Source organism: Pelmatolapia mariae, linkage group LG5 (genome assembly GCF_036321145.2).
Source record: "Pelmatolapia mariae isolate MD_Pm_ZW linkage group LG5, Pm_UMD_F_2, whole genome shotgun sequence".
Lineage (NCBI taxonomy): Eukaryota > Metazoa > Chordata > Actinopteri > Cichliformes > Cichlidae > Pelmatolapia > Pelmatolapia mariae.
Genome location: NC_086231.1, coordinates 31,325,314 through 31,350,441, shown reverse-complemented (window position 1 = coordinate 31,350,441; position 25,128 = coordinate 31,325,314). Strand labels below are relative to the sequence as shown.

Genomic DNA, 25,128 nt, shown 5'->3' with positions numbered 1-25,128 from the left:
TAATAAATTCATCTTAAACATAAAAAAGTATATTTGGAAAAATGTAAACGAAACTAGTAATTTAAATGTATTTATCAGCACAAGTTTGGGATTTATACTATGCAATACAATGCATGTGCATTTCTTTTTAAACGTGAAAAAATGCATGGTTGGCTGAATGCCAATCTATTTTCTTCATGTAACATTATGATACACACATATAGATGTGGGAAATTCAAGCTCAGCTGTATAATTTTTTTTAATAACAAGTGAATCAGAATGATTTCTAAAAAAGTACACTGAACATAAAAAGATGCTGCATGTGTAATATCAATACATTAAGATGCTATGCACAGATACAACCTGGGACTGAGAGGCACTCATCACCATTTGCATACAGACAATATTTACAAAAATTTAGTTATGATACCCGACAATTTAAAATGTCTATTCTAAATATAGATTTTGTATCTTAAGTTAAATTTAGACTAAATTTAGGAGGGGTGTCAAATTTAGGTTTACCCACTGGGAAGCTGTGAACACATAAAGGACCAGATGTGTATATGTGTGTTTGACAGCTGACATTCTTTAATTAACACCATCCCTGACAATGACAATATATTCCAGTAATATGTTTTGCATATTCCAGGCGGTCTTGGATGATTACTGATTCATAAGTCACTGGAAGGTTTGAAACAATACTCTGACTGGGAAAATGTCCATAATTTAAAAAATCCTTGATAATATTGTCTCACATATTCTTCCTACATCCAATTGGTCTATGCACACAATGGCCTTTATAAATAATTTTCAACATATTTCTTACCATTATATGATTTATTCAAGAATACCAGTTACCACTTACAAAGTATGGGAGGTAAAGAAATATACCCTCATGTAAAAGCAAAATAATCAATCTTTATTTCTTTACATATTTGTTAAGGGCCCAGACATGGTATCTCAAATCTTAAGAGAAACTGCCATTTAAAAAGGAAAAGAAAAAAGACATTTCATTGTGTAGACGCTTGTTTACATATTCTATATAGCCTTGCCTTCAAGTGTGAAAAAAGGCCCATGAAAAACAACAAACCACAATCTACGTTTTTTCAGGTTTCTGGAGCCCTGATAAGTGGGTTAAAAGGTCCCCGGGCATTGAGTTTGACACACATGACAGAGAGTTAGGTGAGTGTTAGCTTCACTTTCAAATCGCTAAGTTTCTGCTATATTATCATATTTGGATCAAAATATACTGACATCAGATAATTACTGATCTTGTTGAAACAAATCTTTAGTAACCATTGTCTGTACTCTCTCTGTCACCATTTAAAAAATATAGTTCATCCTCCTTTATTGTTTCAAACATATTAAAACACAATTGATTATTATGCAGTCATGGTGAAAACAAACAAACAAACACACAAAAAAGCAACAACAAACATTTGTATTGGGACATAATTAAAAATATCTGGTCTTTAATAGGTCTTAAAATGAGATGAACAACAACACATGACATATTATTATACCGTGTTATTAACAAAAATAAGGCCAAAATGTAGAAGCACTGTATAAAAACTAAGGACACCCTTACCCTCTTAATTCCTGTGAACGCAGTAACTAGTGGCCAGGTGCTGCTAATGAAATGCATTTGATCATTGATCATCAGCAACAGTGAGAATCTCTACAGGCCTCAGTTAGCATGTTAAATACTAAAGCTCATTGCAGTACAATTAGAAAAAGACACTTGTTTAGTTTTTTTCTAATTGTTCTGCAATGAGTTTGTTTGGAATGGTTGGCAGGAGAAATTCTCTTCTCCATTAAAAAAACCCCAAAGAAAAACAAGGCAGCACAGCTTATGTTTGGAAGATTGTATCTGAACAAACTATAAGACTTCTGGAACACTGTCTCTTAGACAGATGAGACCAAAGAGGAGATGTTTGACCACAAGGTACAGCAAAAACCAAACAAAGCACCTAATACCAGCTCTCAAGCATGGTGGTGGAGGGGTGATGATTTGGGGTTGTTTTGAAGCCCCAGTCATTGAGCAGACTGTTAACTCCTCTGCATACCAAAGTATTACAGAGTCAAAACCATCTCCAACAACTAAAGCTTAGCCCAAACTGGATCCTGGAACAGGATCAGAGAATGGCTGAAAGAGAAAAGAATCAAGGTGTTTTAATGGCCAAGTCAAAGTCCAGACCTGAAACATACTGAAATTAACAGAAGTGTGCAAACCTCAGTGAACTGAAGCAACACTGTAATGAAAACTGGGCCATAAGTCCTCCACAACGATGTCGGAGTCGCACAGGAAGTTATTACTGCTAAATTTGGTTGTAGGAGACACTGAGGTGCAGGGTGCATTCAATTTTTCACACACAACTTCTGCATTTTGGCTTTATTTTTGTTAAATAAACAACACAGGGTGATATGTCACATGTTCCTGTCCTTATTTTAAGACCTGCTCAGAATTAGACACTTTTTTTTCCTTAATGATGTTGTGATGTGTAAAACCTCAGAACTGACAGATGTGGTACGCTCTTTTCACCAAGACTATATGTGCATAAATGAGGCTAAGGTAAACTCAGGACATTGCATTGTTTTATTAAGAAACACACGCTGAGTGTACAGCTATTCAGTTTCCAGGTTAAATGATTTGATACATTTGGCTCTTTATACCCCTTTAAAAGCAACTTTAAAATATACAGCCCATGCGTTCACCATTGAACACATGGTACGTACACCACACATCAGATTACAGGCTCGGAGACTTTCTCAAACACACAAATCTACAGCACTTATTTTCTTCTGCCAGGAAAAAAAAAATCAGACATGAATATTTATACGGTACATGATCTGCTGTGGTTTGACACCTTTTTTTCCCTCCTTTTTTCAAAATCTAGCACTTTTGGTTTTGATTTCAGTCGAGTCGTGTTGTATCTAATGGAGACATATGTGCAACAACAACAACCTTCCAGTCCTAATGTCAAAGTGCATTGTGACATTCAGTATTCAACACAAAAGTCTACATTTCTTCTGCTGTGCTGTGTGTAATACTGTCAGCGGCATTTGGCAACTGCAAAACAGACCACAAAACTCATTTACACAGATTCACACTTCAAGTTATTTGCTGATAAAACATTCACAATTTTAGAGGAGTGGTTTATAAATCTACTACTTCAAGGTAGTAAAGCTGTCCAAAGTTGACTTTGTGTAGCACATACACATCTCCCTAATGGTTAGGAGGAGTACTTCAAATGCTTGTGAGGAAAAGTAAAAAAACAGACAGACACCTTTGTACAAATCTTGACAAAAAACACAGCTTAAATTTTTCTTACACACTTGAGATGAGCTGATACTTTCATAATTCTTGATAAAGAATAAAAAGCCCCCCCACCACTCTAGATTTCCAACATTCTTATACGTTACATCACTTGTGATGTCAAAATAAAGACGGTTATAAGGCAAACCTATTCGGCGACATCACTGACCAGCACTGTATGCATAGGGTGATTACTCATCACCAGAGGCTCATAATGTTCATGAGACCCTTATTCCAGAAAGTGTCATGCGCTGAACACTGCAAATGCAGAGCCACCAGTTTGATCTGAGATAACAAAGAATCCACAGGGAGACCCACTTTCTCCATCAGTTATTTATGTGGCCTGACGTGGCGGACCACTTTGTCCTCAAACACCTTCCTCATTGTCTTTTCGATCTGCTTGAGGAAGACTTGAGGAATCCGACCACAGAGCGTGTTGACCGTGTCCAGGAACTTGGTCTGGATCGGGTAGAAGAGCGACTGGAACATGTTGTCCTCAAAGGGAAACTGCAGAGACGGAGACATCGGCCCATGTCAGTTCCAAACCCAAAGTTTTGTGCGTGTTTGTGTGGGTTTTTTTTTTTTTTTTTTTTTTTTTTTAAATAGAACATATCACAGGCTAAATGATATTTACACATTCGGTTGGCAGGGGTGGGGCAGGCCTCGGTATTAATCATAAATTACGACCCCGCTCGTCTTTAAGAGGCTTATCTCAGCAGAGCAGGGGGGGAACCGACTCTGCTGCCGGAGAAAACAAATTCTAATTTTAAACTGACCCAGATTGTTTCATGAGTGCAAGGGGAGAGAATTTGAAATCACAAAATAAATAGTCATAGTTGTTCTTTTTTTCTGAGCTAAACAATGCTGCTACAGAAACAGGTCTACATACACTTATATGTAGAATTGCTCCTTTAGCAGCTTGTTTGGACACATTTTCATTTGCATGACTTCCACTCTGTATTTTAGCAGCTTTATCAGAGCTAAGCAAGTATTCCTCCAATCATGATGCCAAGCTATGCTACAGCTTTCAGGCCTTATTGTAGCACAATGGAAATTTGTACTGAGCAAGTGCATCTACCTGAATGTGTGTTTTGCGCCACTGAATTTGAGGTATTTTCCAACAACTACCACATGAGCCTGTGGTGAAAGTGCTATGACCTGTCATTGCTTCAGTTGATCAGGTTCAGCAACATTATGTGCCCCAAAAATGAGGTCAGCTGATTGCCTGCACATATTGACGCATCATGTGGTTAGCACCGTTGCCTCACAGCACGAAGGTCCTGAGTTCAATTCCACCATCAGGCTTGGGTGGAGTTTGCATGGGTTCTTTCCTGGTACTCTGGCTTCCTCCCACAGTCCAAAGACATGCAGTTAGTGGGGATAGGATAGGTTAATTGGAAAGTCTAAATTGCCCATAGGTGTAAATGTGAGTGCGAATGGTTGTCTCTATCTATGTGTTAGCCCTGCGATTCACTATGTCCAGTAGTAGTGTTCCAACAGAGGGCACTGTGCATCACTGCCATACTGAGTCAGTAAAGCTTGATTTATATTTGTGAAATCAACATCCTAACTAACGTAGTAACTGGAAGCTCCTTTTAATCCCCACACTGCAACCTTCCATGCTATTCAAACCATAGTGGTATGCTACAACCTGACGTGTAGCTGCATTTCTCGGGAGGTGCACGTCAGGTTCCGTCAAACCATCAACATGTCTTTTAGGCCCCAGTCCTACAAGACTGCTAAAAAATACCTACCGTTAATTAATGTTTCAATTTTAAATATGATCAGTCTTGATCGATTGATACTGGTCAACCATTATATTCTATTACAGTGATTAGCGCATGCTGTAGGTATTAAGGTACTGTGCTGCAGTGGTTTGTATCTCATCTATCTAATAGACTCCAATTTGTTCATGTAAATGGAGAGTCCTCTTCACACACTAAAGTTAATTATGGAGTTCCACAGGGTTCAGTGTTAGGACCAATTCTGTTTACATTATACAGGCTTCCCATAGGTAGTATCATTAAAAGGTATAGCATACATTTTCACTGCTATGCAGATGACACCCAACTTTACCTATCCATGAAGCCAGATAACACACGCTAATTAGTAAAATTGCAGGACTGTCTTAAAGACATAAAGACCCGGATGGCCTCTAATTTTCTGCTTCTTAATTCACATGAAACTGAGGTCATTGTACTCGGCCCTGAAAATCTTAGAAATATGGTATCTAACCAGATGCTTACTCTGGATGGCATTACCTTGGCCTCCAGTAACACAGTGAGGAATCTTGGGAGTCATGTTTGAACAGGATATGTCCTTCAATGCACATATTAACAAACATCTAAGACTGCTTTCTTCCATTTGCAGAATATCTCTAAAATTACAAACATACCGTCTCAGAGTGACGCTGAAAAACTAGTTCATGAATCTATTACTTCTAGTCTGGACTACTTTAATTTGTTATTATCAGGATGTCCTAAAAACCCCTTTGAAAAGCCTTCAGTTGATCCAAAACGCTGCATCGATTAAAAAGAGAGAGCATATTTTTCCTATATTGGCTTCTCTTCCTGTTAAATCCAGAAAAAAAATTAAATTCCTTCTCCTCATATACAAGGTCTTGAATAATCAGGCCCCATCTTATCTTAATGACCTTAAAGTACCATATGACCCCATTAGATCACTTGGCTCTCAGACTGTGGACTTACTTGTGGTTCTTAGAGTATTTAAAAGTAGAATGGCAAGAAAAACCTTCAGTTTTCAGCCCGTTCTTCCAGTTTGGATTTGGGAGACAGACACCCTTTCTACATTTAAGATTAGGCTTAAAACTTTGCATTTTGATAAAGCATATAGTTGGGGTTAGATCAGGTGACCCTGAATTCTCCCTTAGTTATGCTACCGTAGGGCTAGGCTGCTGGGGGATTGCGTCACCTTTTCACTCACTAGATGTTTATACACCTAGTGAGTGAAAACAGATTCAATTATTAGTTATCATTCATCTCTGGCTCTCTTCCACAGTGTGTCTTTGTCTCATCTTCCTCCCCTCACCCCAACCGGGCGCGGCAGATGGCCGCTCCTCCCTTAGCCAAATCCTGCTGGAGGTGTCTTCCTCTTAAAAGGGAGTTTTTCCTTCCCACTGTTGCTAAAGCTCTTGCTCACAGGGGTTCATTGTTGTTGTTGTAGATTGTTGTTTTTTTCATTTTTCTGGTTTTCTTTGTATTATTGTAAGGTGTTTACCGTACAATTTAAAGCACCTTGAGGCAACTGCTGTTGCGATTTGGCACTATGTAAATAAAACTGAACTGATTATAAACGTTACGTAAGAGGTTGTGGCGTAGGGATAAATGTAAGTTAAGATTTCCCTCAGAAGCATAATTCACACATAACTTTCAGATCCTCCTGGGATACTCACATTATGGATTGCATCATAGACTACTTTAAACGCTGGCTGCTTCTCATCATGATACACGCCACGGTTGCCATGGAGGATGGACACGCCTTCCTCTTCAGCCCCTTTGCAGTTACTACCGTACATACAGTGGTCAGGTCTGTAGTTCCACTGGCATGGAAAGATGAAGAGACGCTCTGGGGGGGGGGGGGGGGGGGGGATGAAATGGTTTATTTTTTAATCAGGTAATTGCATCAATGTGTTTCTTGAAGGGAAAACTAAATATGCATCCAGACATACCAGAAGATTATAGAATAAGCAGAGTTGGGAAAATAGATAGTTTTAATGTCAGCACAAAGAACAAAAAACCTGCTTCTGCTGTAATACAGGAGCTGATCATTGAATTGCACGATAAAGATCAATGGAAAAAGAAACACAAATATTGATTAACGTATTTGTTCTGAACCCTCAATAGTGGTACATTAGCTTAAAGAACATGAGGCCCTTGATTGGTATGTATGCTACTACCAGGAGAAAAAGTTTCCTCACCAAGAAAAACACAGATCAGAAAAATGCTGATGGACCAACATGAATATGTGAATATACTCAGACAGCAGAGAACACAAAGCGTTTAATATACAAAAACAAAACACTCCATTTGGCTCTGAGCAAATGCGAATGATGCCAGCTCTGCTGACGGCTCTCAGCATTTAATGCCTACATCTGGCGGCTGCAGCTGGATCTCAGTCTGCTTTCGCCCGCAGCCACAGCCTCGGTGTTTACACAGCCAGATTCATGAGGCGGACTTTAGCAAAAGTGAAAATAAGATGCAATTTTTGGAAACATGTTGATGGTGAGAAGCTGTTGTTTGGGCTGTCTGCAGACTGGTATTTCAAAGTGCACTCATATGCATGGATAAGCAGTTTGGATTAGGCCTTAAACGTAATGTAACATAGTGTAATTAATGCATTTCTTATGTATACAGACAAACACACACACACACACTTGAAAAAAGAGCTTGTACCTGGGTTGTAGTGGAAGATGATATTGAGGAGGTCCTGATCTCCCCAGGTGATATGGTTCTTGTATTTCTGGTAGAGTGGATGAAGAAGATCCTCCCAAGACAGGCCAGTAGGGATCATACTGTTCTGAAATACAAGGATTAATAAAAAGAACAGCTTAAGAGGAGCATTAAAAAAAATAAATAAATAAAATCATCAAAGGCGGAGCACATTTACATTCCCGCTTCCATGTGCAATCTGCTGCCAGTATTAGAGCTGTTAAATTGAGTTCTGAGGGCAGAAGTCTGTGATGCTGTCATGGTAATCTGGAAAGCTTTAATCACAGCCCACTCATAGCACTCTGCCTGTCACTTGAGCTCAAGGAAACAGCCCTTCAGAATGCAAATAGGAAATTGCATCCCACTTTAGCTTTCTACCGATCAGAGTGTGGGGAAATAGTACTGTTTTGACCTTACTTTGAACAGCGTGCTGCGGATCCGTGTGAGATTCATCAGCATGACACCAGAGTTGACACCCGTGACGCCGTAGAAAGGGTGGCGGGCAAACCGGCTGTACCAGCCAATCTTGGGTACCTCGTGCTCTGGGGCCATCGCTGCCAGCTGCGTCCTGTTGAAGGACTTCAGTAGATTCCAGATATCATCCATAGGGCGCAGAAACAGCACATCAGTGTCCACGTAGAGTAAAGAGTCCACGTCCTTCAAGATGACCTGGAAGTACAATTTTAGACGTAAATACAATGTTTATGCCAGTGGTCCCCAACCTTTTTTGCACCACGGACCAGTTTATGTCCGACAATATTTTCACAGACCGGCCTTTAAGGTGTCGCGGATAAATAAAAAATAAAACCAGTACCGGTACCAAAAAAAAGATTTATTCATAACACACGGGAAAAGACCCAGGGAATGGTAAATGGTAAATGGCCTGTATTTATATAGCGCTTTACTAGTCCCTAAGGACCCCAAAGCGCTTTACATATCCAGTCATTCACCCATTCACGCACACATTCACACACAGGGAAACCGAGTTAACGATTAAAATGATGAAAAATAACGATAAAAACTGATAAAAAACCTGAAAACCATAAATGTCACACCTGAGCCTCAACTCTCATGGCCCGGTACCAAACAACTCATGGACCGGTACTGGTCTGTGGCCCGGGGGTTGAGGACCGCTGGTTTATGCCACACATTATCAATATGTACTAAAATAGAATATAGGGAAAATTAACCCCCAGATTCAGTTAAATTGTATTTATATAGTACCAAATGATAACAGCAGTTGCCTCAAAGCACTTTATATTTTAAGTTACAGACCCTACAATAATACAGTTTGTTCGTTTGTCCAGTTGAGCTGAAGGAAAATTACTGTTAGAGCGGTTGCAAAAAGACTTCGGGTCCTTACAGGTACTCCGGTGCAGTGGTTTGTATCATGTATATCTAATAGTCTCCAATTTGTTTATGTAAATGGAGGGTCCTCTTCAAACACTGAAGTTAATTATGGAGTACCACAGGGTTCTGTACTAGGACGACTTTTGTTTACATTATTCAATTCAATTCAATTCAATTTTATTTATATAGCGCCAAATCACAACAAAAGTCGCCTCAAGGCGCTTTATATTGTACAGTAGATAGCACAATAATAAATACAGAGAAAAACCCAACAATCATATCATATGACCCCCTATGAGCAAGCACTTTGGCGACAGTGGGAAGGAAAAACTCCCTTTTAACAGGAAGAAACCTCCGGCAGAACCAGGCTCAGGGAGGGGCGGCCATCTGCTGCGACCGGTTGGGGTGAAAGAAGGAAAACAGGATGAAAGACATGCTGTGGAAGAGAGACAGAGATTAATAACAGATATGATTCGATGCAGAGAGGTCTATTAACACATAGTGAGTGAGAAGGTGACTGGAAAGGAAAAACTCAATGCATCATGGGAATCCCCGGCAGCCTACGTCTATTGCAGCATAACTAAGGGAGGAGTCAGGGTCACCTGGTCCAGCCCTAACTATATGCTTTAGCAAAAAGGAAAGTTTTAAGCCTAACCTTGAAAGTAGAGATAGTGTCTGTCTCCTGAATCCAAACTGGAAGCTGGTTCCACAGAAGAGGGGCCTGAAAACTGAAGGCTCTCCCTCCCATTCTACTTTTAAATACTCTAGGAACAACAAGTAAGCCTGCAGAGCGAGAGCGAAGTGCTCTAATAGGGTGATATGGTACTACAAGGTCATTAAGATAAGATGGGGCCTGATTATTTAAGACCTTGTATGTGAGGAGCAGGATTTTGAATTCAATTCTGGATTTAACAGGAAGCCAATGAAGGGAAGCCAAAACAGGAGAAATATGCTCTCTCTTTCTAGTCCCTGTCAGTACTCTTGCTGCAGCATTTTGGATTAACTGAAGACTTTTCAGGGAGTTTTTAGGACATCCTGATAATAATGAGTTACAGTAGTCCAGCCTGGAAGTAATGAAGGCATGAACTAGTTTTTCAGCATCACTCTGAGACAGGATATTTCTAATTTTAGAGATGTTGCGCAAATGGAAGAAAGCAGTCTTACATATTTGTTTAATATGTGCCTTGAAGGACATGTCCTGGTCAAAAATGACTCCAAGGTTCCTCACAGCATTACTGGAGGCCAAGGTAATGCCATCCAGAGTAAGGATCTGCTTAGATACCATATTTCTAAGATTTTCAGGGCCGAGTACAATAACCTCAGTTTTATCTGAATTAAGAAGCAGGAAGTTAGCGGCCATCCAGGTCTTTATGTCTTTAAGACATTCCTGCAGTTTAACTAATTGGTGTGTGTTACCTGGCTTCATGGATAGATAGAGCTGCGTATCATCTGCATAGCAGTGAAAATTTATGCTATGTCTTCTAATGATGCTACCTAGGGGAAGCATGTATAATGTAAATAGAATTGGTCCTAGCACTGAACCCTGTGGAACTCCATAATTAACCTCAGCATGTGAAGAAGACTCTCCATTTACTTGAACAAATTGGAGTCTATTAGATAGATATGATACAAACCACTGCAGTGCAGTACCTGTAATACCTACAGCATGTTCTAATCGCTCTAATAGGATATTATGGTCGACAGTATCAAACGCTGCACTGAGGTCTAGCAGGACAAGCACAGAGATGAGTCCACTGTCAGAGGCCATAAGAAGATCATTTGTAACCTTCACTAAAGCTGTTTCTGTGCTGTGATGAGCTCTGAAACCTGACTGAAACTCTTCAAATAAGCCATTCCTCTGCAGATGATCTGTTAGCTGTTTGACAACTACTCTTTCAAGGATTTTTGATATGAAAGGAAGGTTGGAGATTGGCCTATAATTAGCTAAGACAGCTGGGTCTAGAGATTGCTTTTTAAGTAAGGGTTTAACTACAGCCACCTTGAAGGCCTGTGGTACATAGCCAATTATTAGAGATAGATTGATCATATTTAAGATTGAAGAATTAATTAATGGCAGGACTTCTTTGAGCAGTTTTGTAGGAATGGGGTCTAAAAGACACGTTGATGGTTTGGAGGAAGTAATTATTGAAGTTAACTCAGAAAGATCGATTGGAGAAAAAGAGTCTAACTTAACATCAATGGTACTAAAAGTAGCTGTAGATAATATTACATCTGTGGGATGATTATTGGTAATTTTTTCTCTAATGATAAAAATTTTATTTCTGAAGAAGTTCATGAAGTCATTATACAGGCTTCTCTTAGGCAGTATCATCAGACGGCACAGCACATATAAATGAATGTCAGTATTAATGAACCCCAACTATCCTAACCAACGAACTATACGTGAAGCTAGCTATTTCCTTCAAAACATACTGTAGTATCTGCTCTGTAGCAGCAAAACAGACTACTGCTTCATTTTTTCCTAGCCCAGCTGACAGGAAGATGCAGAGGAAAAACGCTAAAGAACAAAGTGGAGGATGCAGTGCACAAGTTTTAGTTCTTCAAGAGGAAATCTGGGTTTCATTACACTGCTACAGGAATGTTGCTTTACGAAGTAAAGCAACGTTACTTGGAAACACAATTAAACCAGCACCAATCCAATCTGTACAAACTAGAGTTTACATGGAAGGATAAATGAAACAAAACACAGAACCTGCTGTTCATATACGGAGAGAAACTGTAAATATTTTTTTTCCTTTAAATACCTCATCCATTTGGATACTGGTAAAGATATGTAGCTGCTTTGACTGACACATGTGCTTAAACAGGATGCTGTAGTTGTGGTTAGACTTGAACCAGAGCTCTCCACAATGTTTTTTATGTTGCTGCCTTTTGAACCTTTTTGCACGGCGGCCCTGAGCGGTCAAACGGATTGCAACTTAAGAAAATGTCAATAAAGAAAAAGATGCTGAAAAACCTGCATCTTTTTCTCCCCAACAACATCAGTGAATCCTCTGCTTATTTTAAGCATGTCACAGTGCCATCCTTCGCATGCCAAAATTGCTTCAATTGTGAGGTTTTTATATTGAACTTCCACTGTGCTTTTGAGTCCTTTTTTGCAGCCTTTTCTATTTGTTTTAATGCATTTGACCTCTCAGGGCCACTGTACTTTTGAGCAGAATTAATTGACAAATAGTACAGTTTGCTGTGTGTTACAGCAAAACCTACTAGAGGATTATACAGTGTTGGTGAGTGAAGTCCAGATATGGTAAGTTACGCCTTAAACCCCCCCCCAAACCTCCCAAAATACAGGAGACATGATGCGGTTATGTCCATACAGTCTGACCCTAGTAATGAGGGAGTTCTACAGCATTAACTGTAACATATATGGAAATATGTGATAACAATGAATCAAGAGGGACCTTCTATTTAATTCAGATTATTGAAGAGGCAATAGAAAGGTGCTCAGTAGGTGTTCCTAATAAAGTGAATAGTGAATGTCTATTGATTGCCTTGCAGCAAGAGAAAAAAAAACACCTATTGATCTACCACATGTTCATTACATGGTAAGGACGCTGGCTGTTACTTCAATGAACCGTGTCAGAAAAAGGAAATCAATAGGCGGGCATGAGCCTCACTTGATGGAATTACTGGATTTGTTCTCTGGGGAATTCTTATTTGTTACATAATTGCTGCTGAGAAGGTGTGAAATCATCAATAAACAAGCCAGTATCTAGCTGTAATCATCCAGTGAAGAGGGTAATAAGATTGTTTAAGTAGAAAAGAGATGGATTAACATTTTTTCTTAACACCGGCTAATGACATTAAGCATGGTGGGGATATTAGGTGAGATAAGTGTGGCAGGCTTACAGGGAGGAAGAGTCTCTGAGCAGCGCAGGGCTTGAAGAGCTTCTTCCACTCGTCAGCGTTTCCCACCGAGAAGGAGATGGGGTAGATTCTGTACTGGAACTTGGCTGCGACAGAGCGAGGCCACTGGTTCAGCTGAAAGTAAAGCAACATGCGGTGTGTTACGCCAAAAAAAGGTCTAACTGACTTTGAGTAAGGCAGACTGTGTGAGAAAGAGTCAGGATAAACAACAATTAGACTGAAAGCTAATCTCCCTTTTGCTCTTTTCACAGACTTATCAGCTTGTGCAGGTGGCCATTTCAAACAATGAAGTCACGTCTCCGGCTGCTGATTGGCTCTTTTCGGTACGCGTGCAGCAGCCAGCTGCTATTTTATTAAAACGCAATAATCTAAACAAGGGAAGGCACCATCTTAAAGCATGGCGAGGTTCGCTGAAGCTCGCGTTATCCGACCAGTTAGGCGTTAAATCTCTCCATAATCACCAGTTCAACAGTTTGGCCCTGAGAAGAGCGAGAGAGACAGAGAGAGCGCCACAAGCAGGAGGAGGATAAGAGATCAAGGGAGGTGAGACTAACCTTTCCTGCGGCTCCTTTCTGCTCAAACCTGGCATATGTGTCACATTATTACAGGCCTCAGCTACCACGACTCCCCCCTCCCCCCTCATGGGAATTTTCAACACATGGCAGTGATTCACCGCACACAGGAACGCTGGCTCACGGGGCTTTTAGGATTAAGATTTAAAGCTGTTTAAAAGGTACTTCTGCTGATATTTGTGGCCCATCAATTGAAGCAATGTTAAAAGGCTGTTAGTTACAGTATCAGTGGAACTAATCAAAGTCACGCCAACGCACCTCCGTAAAGGTGACTTTGAGGCGGGGGAGGCGGAATAACGCAGCGTGTCTCGGTGATATATTACGCCCCGGCCTTGAGATAAAAGGGTACAAGAGTGAGTAAGAGAGGCTCCGAGTTAGAACTGCTGTGATCTCGGTGTCATCTATTACAAAGAAAGGAGGAGTGTTTAACATGTGCTGTGGTAACTCACAAATCAGAGTAAGATCCTGAACAGCAAAGCAGACAGCAAGGTGCATTGAAAATACAGGTTTTTGGCTCAAAACACATTAAAGGATTCTTACCCTTTCTTTAAACTGCAGGGCCAAGGGGTCCTCAGCAAAAATGTGAAACTTGATCTTCTTTAAGCTGAACAGGAGGGCTGATTTTACCATGGTGAGGGTCTCATCCAGACGGTTCCCACAAGCCACCACGGCCAAATGCATGACATCCTCCGCCTTGGTGCGCCTGGTTACAGGTCGGGCTACATTACTCCGTGGTTTACTAGAAAAGAGTAAATTCAGAAGATGAAGCACTGGCAGTCTTGTATAAAAGAAAAACAATAACACCTCAGTATAATGAAATTACTATATCAAGATCAAAAGCTGGCAGTAATTGCAACAAAAGATGTGCCGGATGTGGAGTTTTTCCTCCACCTAGCTGTCCGTTTTAGATTTCAATGGGCCAAGGCCACACGTTTGGGGGTGGGGGGGTGGATGTGCTGACAATCACAAACCTTGTTCCCCTCACTCATCGCCTGCAAATTGGCCTGCAAGCTGCAGAGCTTGTGAAAAGCAATGTGTACTCAACAGATGGACCACAGCACAGTGGAACCAAAACATACACAGAAAAATGAAATTACTGAAACAGACGCCATAATTTCAGACTTCCACAAGAGCTCCAACCCATATGGTCTTTGGAAAGCTGACACCTATATTTATATTTCTTGTAAGCCAACATAAACTGATGGCTTTTGGTTATAACTACACATATATCCCCATGAACACCATTTACAAAAATACCCCAAAATAATATTATACTTAAGCACGCCATCTTTAACTTTACTTGTTGGGGAAGCCCATATGTGAATAAACAGATAATAATTATTAAGATAATTCTAAGTTTTTTTTAACCTTATAAACCCTACGTAATTGTACTGCTGGAACACAGTTCATCACCAAGAGATTTTGATGTTAGGTTTTTGTTCAGCAAGATAATATTCACATTTATGCCTTAAAGCAAACATTATTGTGATTTGGTGCTTTATAAATTAAAGTAAAAAATTTACATTTTCAATGAAAGTACGCAACTGCCAGAAATAAAATGCTAACCTCGAGCTTTAGCGTCACCTCCGCTTAGCTCCAGTGTTTAGCATGACGGCTGCTTCTGCAGTTTGATTTAGCCACACTGGGTATTTAAAAATGTCCTTTATGTTATAGAAAAAAGCATTTTTTAAAAATGTCTAAATATTCAGGGCACAATAGGGTCTGTTAATAACAGAGTGGTTTTCTAATATTTCACAAAGAAGAAATTGCAAAACCCGACTTTAAAACAAATTAAATACAAAACAACAAAAACACTGCAAGTGTAAAATATCAACCCATTTTCAAATTTTAAGATTCATTCTGTCATTTATTTATTCTGCTAAAGGTTTTTACTGAAGATATTACCGTTTATTTTCTACCACACTCAATGGCTACCAAGCTAGCTGCACACAAACCACACCAAAAAAAAACTTGGAGGAAATTTTGAGAGACCCACAGTCAAGTGAAAAACAGCGTTTTCAAAAGATGTACTGTGTAGTCCTGTTATAAAGAAAACTAAGTATACCCTCACTGCTTACATAGGAGTTGTTTACATTTGATTAGCAGGTGCTGCTAATCAAATACATAGCACGGTGAGCACCTCTATAAAAGCACAAGTTTTGACAGTTTGCTGGGAGCAAACATTCAGATGTGTGTTAAAACAATGGCACAACCTTTCCAGGAGTCCACACTAAAGCAAATTCATCCCAGGGTCAGAGAAAATACAAAAACCCCCAACAAAAAACCCCCAAATTCAGACACTAAAGGCCTTGGTTAACATGTTAGCACATTTATCAAAAGACTGAACAAATCGAGGCAAATGTGAGGCCATCTATCTGACAGCTAAAGCTTGACTGAATTTGGGTCATGCAGTAGGCCGGTGACCCCAAGCACAGCAGCAAATCTACCACTGGCTGAAAAAGAAAAGAATCAAAGTGTTGCAATGTCCCAGTCAAAGACCAGAGCTCAACCTGACAGAGCTAGACTTTAAGAGAGCTGTGCATAAATTAATACCCACAAACTGAACTGAATCAATAATCAAAGCTTTAAAAAAGAAGCTAAGCAATAACATCACACCATATAACGTTTAAGCAAGGTTAGGTTCAGGTGAATGATTCAAGCGTACTGAGTGAAAGGTTGTGATTCCACTTTCCCTTCATTACAGCATCTTTTGTTTCTATTCCTGCTGTTATCTTTTTAAAGTCGGTGCAAATCGTCCTACACAATGAAGGTAAAACAACGAAAAACAACAATTCAATTAGCAAAATGTATAAAATGCAGAGTGGGTGATACTGGGAATAATTATATCTGTTAAAAAACAAATGCATTCAGCCTTAAGCTCTTTTTGCCACTTGTATGGATGTCAGTATTAATAGTACCGGCTTCTTACTTCAACAACAAAAACATCATTTGGGATTTATATGGATGACAACAGGAGGAAGTGAAGAATTTAAAAAAATATAAAGCAGCTCATCCTCCTATTGAAATGAAAGGTCAACTATTTTTCTCAGTCGTGTTACATGTGCGCCTCAGTATATCATTTAACAAATACCTTCACACACGGCGAGTTCCCACTGGACTTTGTTCTTCCATGTTCAAAGGGAAGGGAGTTCTTTATCGGGTTTAAGCGCTCTCTCTGCAGAGCAGCGCGGCCTAGCCCGCTCTATGATAGGGAAACATTTATGTGATGGGGCAGCCTAAAGTTAAGGTCAACATCATCTATTTTCGTTCTGTGTAAGCACTACATGGGGCCGCTTGTGATAACAATACCTTCAACATGAATGTTGACACAGCCAAAGAGGAAAAAGACTGGCACGAAAAAAAGAACAAAGAACCTTTTGTTTCAACATGTAGCTTTTTTTTCTTTTTTTTCTTCGAGGAAGAGAGCTGGGGAAGGCAAAATGGAGAAGACAGTTGCAGAAGACATGCATTTCCTCTGCGTCTGAAACCAGCGGTAGCTTAGCGTAAAATGGATAGGAAGGGAGAAGAGTGAAATTTGACAGGTGAGTTGCAGGGCAGTCCTCAAGCGTGACACTTCGTTTTCTGCATGGGTGAGGGACAATGATGAACTGCAGATTAGGATGAACGAGAAGGTGCTGAGAAATCTGTCCGCCACGCTTCAGGGGCTGATGTTCTGTCAAGGTAGTTGAACACACAACCCATTTCCCCACAGAAAAATGCAGTCCCTATCCCCTGCAAGGATGCACTTAGTCATGCAAAATAAATAAAGGCTTTTTTGCATAAAACTGAATGACAAGACAAAAAAACCCCACATAAAAAATACACAAATAATGTGTTTGCCACATTAAGCATGGGCTGCTCACATAATGGTTTGTGTCATGGCACCGCTCCTCACATCTGGAAGCAGTCAAAAAGCACAGACGAGGTACAAAAGGCCTTGAATTCATTATCGGCTGCATAGCAGGCACAAGAGGAACCCTTCGCCTACAAAAGCACCACCACCGACCCTTTCAAAGCATGCAAGGAGAGGAAAAAGGTAGCACCTCTAGAGATAAAAGAAAAATGTACAAGCGCAGAGTAAAGCCTGTCCCAGAGAACACCTTGAAGACATTTAATTAATCCGAATGTAACTCTGTTTGGTGGACTTCTGACCGATGTGTTCACATTGGTTTCTCAAAGTGGTTAAACAGAATTCAGCTGATTAAAGTTGAGACTATACGACAGAGAGTGCCAGAGCTGCTTCTTGGGGCTGATCCGCTGGATTCTTTGCTTGAATTTTATTCAGCTGAGGCACAAGAGAAAACAGAAGAAAACCTCAGATCGCATGTGACCACTCATGAACAATCACCGACACAGCTGCCACAAGAATCTGGTTTTATGTGTTCATTTCAGCTGCCCTCTCAGAACATTTGCATTCATCAGCATGCTGAGCCGAACGTGCTAAAATAAACATGCAACGTGTCAGCGCAGTTCTTAAACGACCAAAACGCGCTGACTCAGGCCGGAGATATTCACTTTCACAAACTCTAAAACCCAGTAAGAGATTCATCAGAGAGGCCGATGCAAAGAAACCCGAACAGAGAGCGGCACGCACACACTGCTGCCATTATCATATCCTCTTTTCTGTGTCCAGCACAAACCTTGACCAAGTTCTCTACATATTAAATGCAAATCAAAGTATTATACAGCAGTAGGATGCACTGGTACTAAATATGGACATTTCTAATAGATTAAAAAAAAAAGTGGGGACATTGGGACAGTGTTCCAACTTGATTCCCACACATAGACGGTTAAAAAGAAGGAAACAGCTTCTGGGTCTGAAAACTGAAGCCACCTCACAAATGTCTAATAACCAAAATGGCAAGATGGTTGCAAAAGGTGGTTGAAAAAGGACTTGGGGTCCTATAAATGTCTATGGGAAAATGCAGTGTTGGGTGTAATTAAAATACTTTTCCACTGAAAAAGTAGAGTAACTAATTACTGTTCATTTTTAGGTATTTTAATTACAGTTACTTACAATGTACTTGCGTTACATTGTAAAATAATTAAACTCGCTGAATATCATTATTTAATTTCATTAATTTATCTTCTAAACGTAAAAGTAAACTCTGCCGCTCTAACATCGCTGTAGTGCAGCTGCACGTCATTTCGCGCCAGTTTGCTGCATAGTCGTATTCTACAGCGGAAGATGTCGGACTCGGCTGAAGCGAGTGGCTGTTTCATGAAATGGACATATTCCCGTCTCTTCACTTTTCTGAAACAAGCAGACAAGAACATTACAGCAACATGTAAGCTATGTGCTGGGGAGAAAAAACTATCGGCTGCTGTTAATAGCACGAGTAACCTACTGAAGTGCCTGACACGAGAGCATAGACGAACACTTCTGACTGATTCTTGTTCATCATCCATGGATAACACCGCGGCAACTCCTGCTAAGCAGCAAAACGTGATTTTACTTCAGCAGCACAGAAAGCGTCTGAAGGTGAGCTTAAAAAATGACTGCAGGCTACATAGCTGGACTGGCCATCGGTGGGCCGATGGTGATTTTTCGTTTTTATGGGCCGATGGTTTTTTTTTCTTCTTCTTTTTTTCCACTGAAAATCAACACTGAAAGGTGGTGGATTGGCCAGATGAAGGGAGATGTGTAAAAATAACTCAGTTGTTTGGTGGTGGCTATTGCGGAGCTTCCACTGATTCAGCAACATTAGCAAGTGGTGGAGGCCAGCAGATGCAACACGCTGGCAGGTGGATGACGGAAAGGCAGGAGGAGCAGAGACCTGAGGCGGTGAACTGAACTTCAGCTAAGAAGTTATGACCTGCAGTCTATCTGGGTCAGATATAAACCAAGTTTAGGTGGAGTTTATTTTCATTATGCTGACTTTTTACAGTCAGTTACAATAACTTGTTTCTATACTGCTGGGCGGATGATATGATATTATTGATGTTGAACTTGTTTTATCTTATTTATAAGGTTAGTTATTAGAGTTTCCAACCGTCCCGTAAAAAACGGAATCGTCTGGTGTACAGAGAAAATATTGCGCGTTTGGTATTGAGGTGAAAAGGAACACAGTTTGTCCCGTATTTCAGCTACAATGAAAAAGACACAAAGCTGGAGTTATTCTGTCTTTGCTGCACAGCTGCCTCTTCTCCTCTCATTCTCTCCCCCTCCCTCTCCTGTTTCTACTTCAATCATGAAACTGATCAATGATCAGCTGATCGGCTTTTCTCTCTTGTTTGTTTATCGCTCTGAATCTTACAAAAAACGTTTTCATCTGATGTAAAATGTATAGAAATCCATTATTTTACATAGTAATTTTTTAGGGTCCCATCATAATTTCTTCAGAAGTAGCTAAGTACTGTATATGATGCCAGCATTTTCCCACATTTTCTAGATACTGTACCAGTACTGTGTGTAAAATGCCATCAAAAAGTCAATTAAGTTTTTCTTTCTCACCTGTCTTTCTATCTCCTTTCACTTTTTAAAGGTTGCCATGTTAGAAAAAATATTTAGCCCTGCCATGGTGTTTATTGATGTGGCAAATGAATGGTTTATGAAAATATATCTAAATCTGTCATCAGTAATCAGTAATGATCATGTCTCACCTCTAGTCTTCTCTGTCTTAATTTCAGGTTTTCACCATGTGTTGTAGATAGTTCAGGAGGTTAACTCGACCAAGCAGTCTACTTTCGGGTACTGTTTAGAATGCCAGAATAGGGAGGATGGTGAAGGTTTAAGTTTATTAGACTGATACATATATACCAACAAGACAGTGTACATCACTGTGACAACAGCGTTTGTTTTCATTCAAAGGCTTTATGGTTTTTCCTATAATACCTGGCGGGCCGGTCTCTAGTCAAAATGCCCGGGACGATTTTTTGTCCCAGTCCAGCCCTGCCAGGCTACATTGTGGAACAGATGCTACCGCTGCATACTGTAGAGTGTCCATCTTTAAAAAAGTGTATTTATTATTTAAAGAGTTTAATTTCTATTGTTTGTCCACTCAAGGTTTATATGGATTTTAAGAAGTATTTAGTTAAATACTTATGTAGTAATTAAGTTACTTTTCTGACACAGTAATTAGATAAGTATTTTAAATACAATATTGACTAAGTAATTAGTAATTAGTAATTAATTACTTTTTTAAAGTAACTTACCCAACACTGGGAAAATGGCCCTTGGATTGATGTCTGTAAACAGTAAGTCGCTTATTTCATGCCATACTGAATCTTCTTCTTCATATTTTATGAACCACATGTTTGATTTAACTAAGATTTTATGCCAAATGCACTTCATGACAGAACCCTCTCCATTTATCTCTGCTTTGGACTGGTGCTAAAAGTACACTGCCATTCTGCCTAATCATGTTTTATATACACACCTACATACAGGTCAAATGCGTAGAACACCAAAGGTGGAAGAGAGCAGAACTTGTAGGCGTTTGTGTGCATGGAGGCAAGTTTTAATGCAAGCCTGCACCTTCAGACTCAAGATATGAAGGATCATACCAATGGTTTATCATCTGAAAATCAAAATGCAAAGGACAGAAACAACATGGCTGGCATCTGGATAAAACGTCACGCTCTCCCTCCTCACCTCAAGCCTCATCTCCTGAACTGAAGTCAGGGCTCTAACACACGAAAATGTGCATAAACATTCTTATTTATTCACGATATTGTGACAGTTATTGTCAGCAGATTGGACATGTGACCTTTCCATCTCCGAGCAGCTGACGTTAAGTCGGCTAAATAACAAAAACAGCTTGATTACAACTGTTTGATTACATTCTCATATTTTATGAGTTCTTGAAGTTTCCAAGTCCAGCAATGTTAGACCCACTAACGCCAGCTAACAGCTGCTAACACTGACAAAAACACCAGCGCTTACTGACAGAAAATGTTGAGGATATCCTCAACATCAGTATATCTGTCATAGTACAGAAGCGAGCTTCGCTGACTCCTTGACTCCTATTACCTCGTCCAGACTGAAAGAGTAACGCTCTGCAATCTTTGGACGTCTAATGGTGAGATTTTCCACGCTGTACTTTTAAATTGATTTTTCAAAGTTTTGACATTCTAAACGTTGGAAGTACACATCTTGTCCCTGGCCTACAGCTTCAGGAGATGAGGTGGTAGTGATAGATATGTCATGGGTATACTGCTGCTTCCTTCGGCAGAGTGATACGGCTGATGGATGTTAGTGGACAGTTTAGCAAATGCGTGTTTGGTGAGATCTTTACAGTAGGTATCTCCATCTCATATCAGAACATCCCAGATCTTTAAGCATACATGAAATGTTTATTTAACTTTTACCAGTAAGAGAAACCAATGGTATATAAGAACCAAAAAAGCACCATGCAAATACCTCTTTTACATTGATAACAACCATCAAACACCAGCATGGTAAGTTCCTATGCCATGACTGCCTGTGCATCATACACCCCTGCAGCTCAAAGACACTTTGGAAATGAAGTGAAAGTGGGAACTACCACAAAAATCCGTTTTTCTAACTTTGGCATGTGTAAATGCGATTAACAGCATAGTCAGTCATGAAAAAAAATGCAAATGCGGGGTTGACGTTAAAAGATAAAGGACTTTCTGTGAAAGCTGGAATGTGCGCAAGAAAACTTCCAAAAATTAGTTGAATACACCAATCACCACCTCCCTGAGCCCAAAGTGACATCTTCAAAAGCTTTATTGAGTTGTCCAAAAGTTTAAAAGATTTTTTTCCCTATAATGTCAAACTGCCAGAAACGAATACAAAGCAAGCATCTGGCATCTCTGAGTCCTACCCATCCCAGTAGATCAACGTTTTCACGGCTTGGCTGATCAATGAATCAGCTTAGTGCTCAGTAAATGTTTCTATTATTAATCATTTATTATCTTTATTTTTGTTGTTGCTGTCAAGTTCAAAGCTATGACTTTCAAACCCAGCTCTTTACAGATGAGGGATTTTACCCAGCCCCACGCCATCTTTCTGCCTCAGAATGACTCATTTACTGGTAATTTAAAAGTGAGTTAGCCAAACTAAAAGAGAGGCAAAACTCCCCCTGATGAGGCTCACACAAGCACCCTCTCCAGCCACGTCGGGCTGCACAGGCAAGCAGGGAGATTTCAAAAACCACTCCGAGCTGAGTGAGTGCTCAGTCATGCAAGATGACATTTTTATAGCTATGCATAATGCCACCGCGAGGCAGTGACTTCTTTACTGGGAAGAATGCTGCTTAGCTATATCTGAAGTGACAGGGCAGGGGATTTGTTTCGACACAGAGTATCAACACCAGTCTCACCCTGCAGATTCACGCTTTAACGCAGTGCAACAAAGCATCTGGAACACACGCTGAAGGTAATGAAGACGTCAGAGTGAAGGAACGGGAAAGTTACAGGTAAGGACCGTAAGTCACAGAGCCTGGAACTAAACCCTAATTCTGTTTTTAATTAAGCTGAGGGTGGGGGGTACATTAACCAATCACGCTCTGTTTAAAAATCGTAAAAAAAAAAAAAGGAAAACACTTCACATTTTGGGTGTGTGGACCTTGCAAGCGTTGGGCGTTTGAAGTGATAAAGACAACAACGCATTATAGCCTCCAGTACGTGTGGGTTGGGGCGACATAGAGGACGTTCTTCACTATTTTTGGCCACAGGAAACGGTGTGATGTGTCAAGAGGAAATTATATGATTAGGAAAAAAAAAGGCATGTTTGTCTAATAAGAAAGCTGCACAGGAAATCTGTTCAGCGGTTCAGATTCGCAAACAAAGGGAGAGATACAAGTTATGAAGCATGGATTGAACAGACAGTTGTAATAAAAGAGAGTGTTAACTTAACTCTCCGTTTGTGTCATTATGATTCACTATCAGAGCTTTACAGTCTGCAAAGTGTGTCTGCAGACCTGAAAACTGCTCCCAATTGTTCCCAGTCCTCTGGCCCGATACTCTCAGCTTGAGCAATGAGACAAAACAAAGTTGTTTTTTTAGAGGTTCTGGCAAAGATGCTCAGTGCTCTTCCCCTAATCGCAGCAGTCAGTCTTGAGCATTTTCCAACCTGTTCGTGTTTGTTTAATGGCCACCGGTGACCCCTTCCACCCCATCTTCCTTATCAGCGTGCAGCACACATGGAGGAGCGTGGTTTCTGCAAAGACGCAAAGGTCCTTTCACGGCGTAACGCCTTGATGGCTTTTATCTGCCGAACAGTGTCCCCAACCTTGAGTACAGCTATGGAGTGGAATACATATTACAGCAGCCTGCCAGCGTGGGTAATCTCCACGGCCGCATAGTGGCCATTATGGCACAGCTGGCATGCAAGACAAGAGGAAATGCAAGGCTGAAATTGGAAAGCTGGAAGACAAAATGCTCTCATTCTTAAACACAAACAGCAGCTGAAGATATCTGAGATACTGCCACGGTGCTGATTTATTCAGGTCATCTGTCTTTGTGGCAGCTTCTTTGTAACAAACAAAAATAAAAATCACACCTGATAAGCTTTTCTGTAAATAGTTCTAGCAGGCTACTTCCCATAATGTCTGACTCATGTTCAAGTGAAACCAAATGGGAGCCCGGGCTGCTCCGTACACAGTAGCAGCCTTTATGAAGTGCACTTTGTGTCTTTCAAGGTGACCTTTTACCCCCTTTAACACCAACAGAGGACTGAGACCATGCCCTGCTTTCACACATAATAAGGCACAAATGATCGAGATGTTGAGCTCACGTGACAATTCATCACCCTGTTGTGCTTTGTGTTTGATCTCCTCTTTGCAAATACTGACAACACTTCCACCTAACCACATCAGTCAAGCTCTCTGGCCATATTTCAGCCACATACTGAAGAAACTCATGTCTGCAACAGCGAAAAAAGAGAAGATTAAAGCAGCCCAGCAGATGCATGATGGGGTGTCCCTTAAAAGATCTGGCTTTTGTGAAGCCTGCGTCCTTGAGCACAACGTAGGCAGTTTGATAGGAGAGAATAAGGCTCACTCAAAGCACGATTATAACCCGACACCCTCACTTTGAAACTTCCCAGAGGCTAGGAAAGATGGGGATGAGAAAGTGGAGACGTTCATTTAGGGAGAGCCTTGAGGAAATCGACTCTTAAACGGAAACACCCCCCACCCCTCTCACTCCTCACCTCTTTGCATTCACGCTGGCCCCTCTACTAATCGGTCTCCCCTGTTTTCGTCCCTTAAGAGGCTCTTCCGGACGCACGCCGACTCCTGCGGGCGATTTCCTCGGAAACTTTGCAACAACATTGTGCTCGAGCTGGGAGGGCGACTGGGAAGAGCTGCTGTCCTCCTCCTGCTCCTCCGGCTCCTCTCCAACTTCTTTCAACAGCGGATCATCCGCGGCGTTGCCCCCCAAAAAGTACAAAAGTAAGAAAACTCCAAAACACACGGCGATCACAACTACTTTGCAGTGGATCCGCATGGTGAGAGCAACTTGTTGCGGTTGGAAGAGGCGGTCGGGACTGCGCTCATGTCTGCGGCGGAGGGAGGGCAGCGCGAGCTGACATTTTCTTACCGCTCCCCGCTCGCATTTTTCTGCAGATGATGATGGAGAGCGGAGTGCTGCTTCTCATCGTCCATAG

At 40.7% G+C, this 25,128-nt stretch overlaps 2 protein-coding genes across 2 annotated transcripts in view; one reads left to right on the top strand and one right to left on the bottom strand.

Annotated features, from left to right (window-relative positions):
• Nucleotides 1-242: 242 nt before the first annotated feature.
• On the bottom strand, nucleotides 243-25,128 carry gxylt2 (glucoside xylosyltransferase 2). Its single transcript, XM_063474771.1, has 7 exons — nucleotides 24,673-25,128; nucleotides 14,094-14,292; nucleotides 12,964-13,095; nucleotides 8,161-8,412; nucleotides 7,708-7,831; nucleotides 6,708-6,880; nucleotides 243-3,802 (listed from the first exon to the last, which is right to left on the bottom strand). The coding sequence occupies exons 1-7, from the start codon at nucleotides 24,966-24,968 to the stop codon at nucleotides 3,626-3,628; spliced, it is 1,353 nt and encodes a 450-aa protein (XP_063330841.1). The 5' UTR covers nucleotides 24,969-25,128; the 3' UTR covers nucleotides 243-3,625.
• shq1 (SHQ1, H/ACA ribonucleoprotein assembly factor) overlaps nucleotides 22,928-25,128 on the top strand; it is a 46,533-nt gene continuing 44,332 nt past the window's right edge. Inside the window, exon 1 of the mRNA XM_063474767.1 lies at nucleotides 22,928-22,936. The gene's annotated coding sequence lies outside the window, so the exon portion shown is untranslated. The remainder of the gene's footprint in view (nucleotides 22,937-25,128) is intronic.

What these genes read in the sequence shown, in the direction of transcription:
- gxylt2 (XM_063474771.1), bottom strand. Translation starts at nt 24,968, where the DNA reads ATGCGGATCCACTGCAAAGTAGTTGTGATCGCCGTGTGTTTTGGAGTT. An exon ending in CCCTGCAGTTTAAAGAAAGG is followed by an intron (nt 13,096 to 14,093) that starts GTAAGAATCCTT and finishes CTTTACTTTCAG; the next exon opens with CTGAACCAGTGGCCTCGCTC. An exon ending in TCTATGATGCAATCCATAAT is followed by an intron (nt 3,803 to 6,707) that starts GTGAGTATCCCA and finishes CCGTCTCTGCAG; the next exon opens with TTTCCCTTTGAGGACAACAT.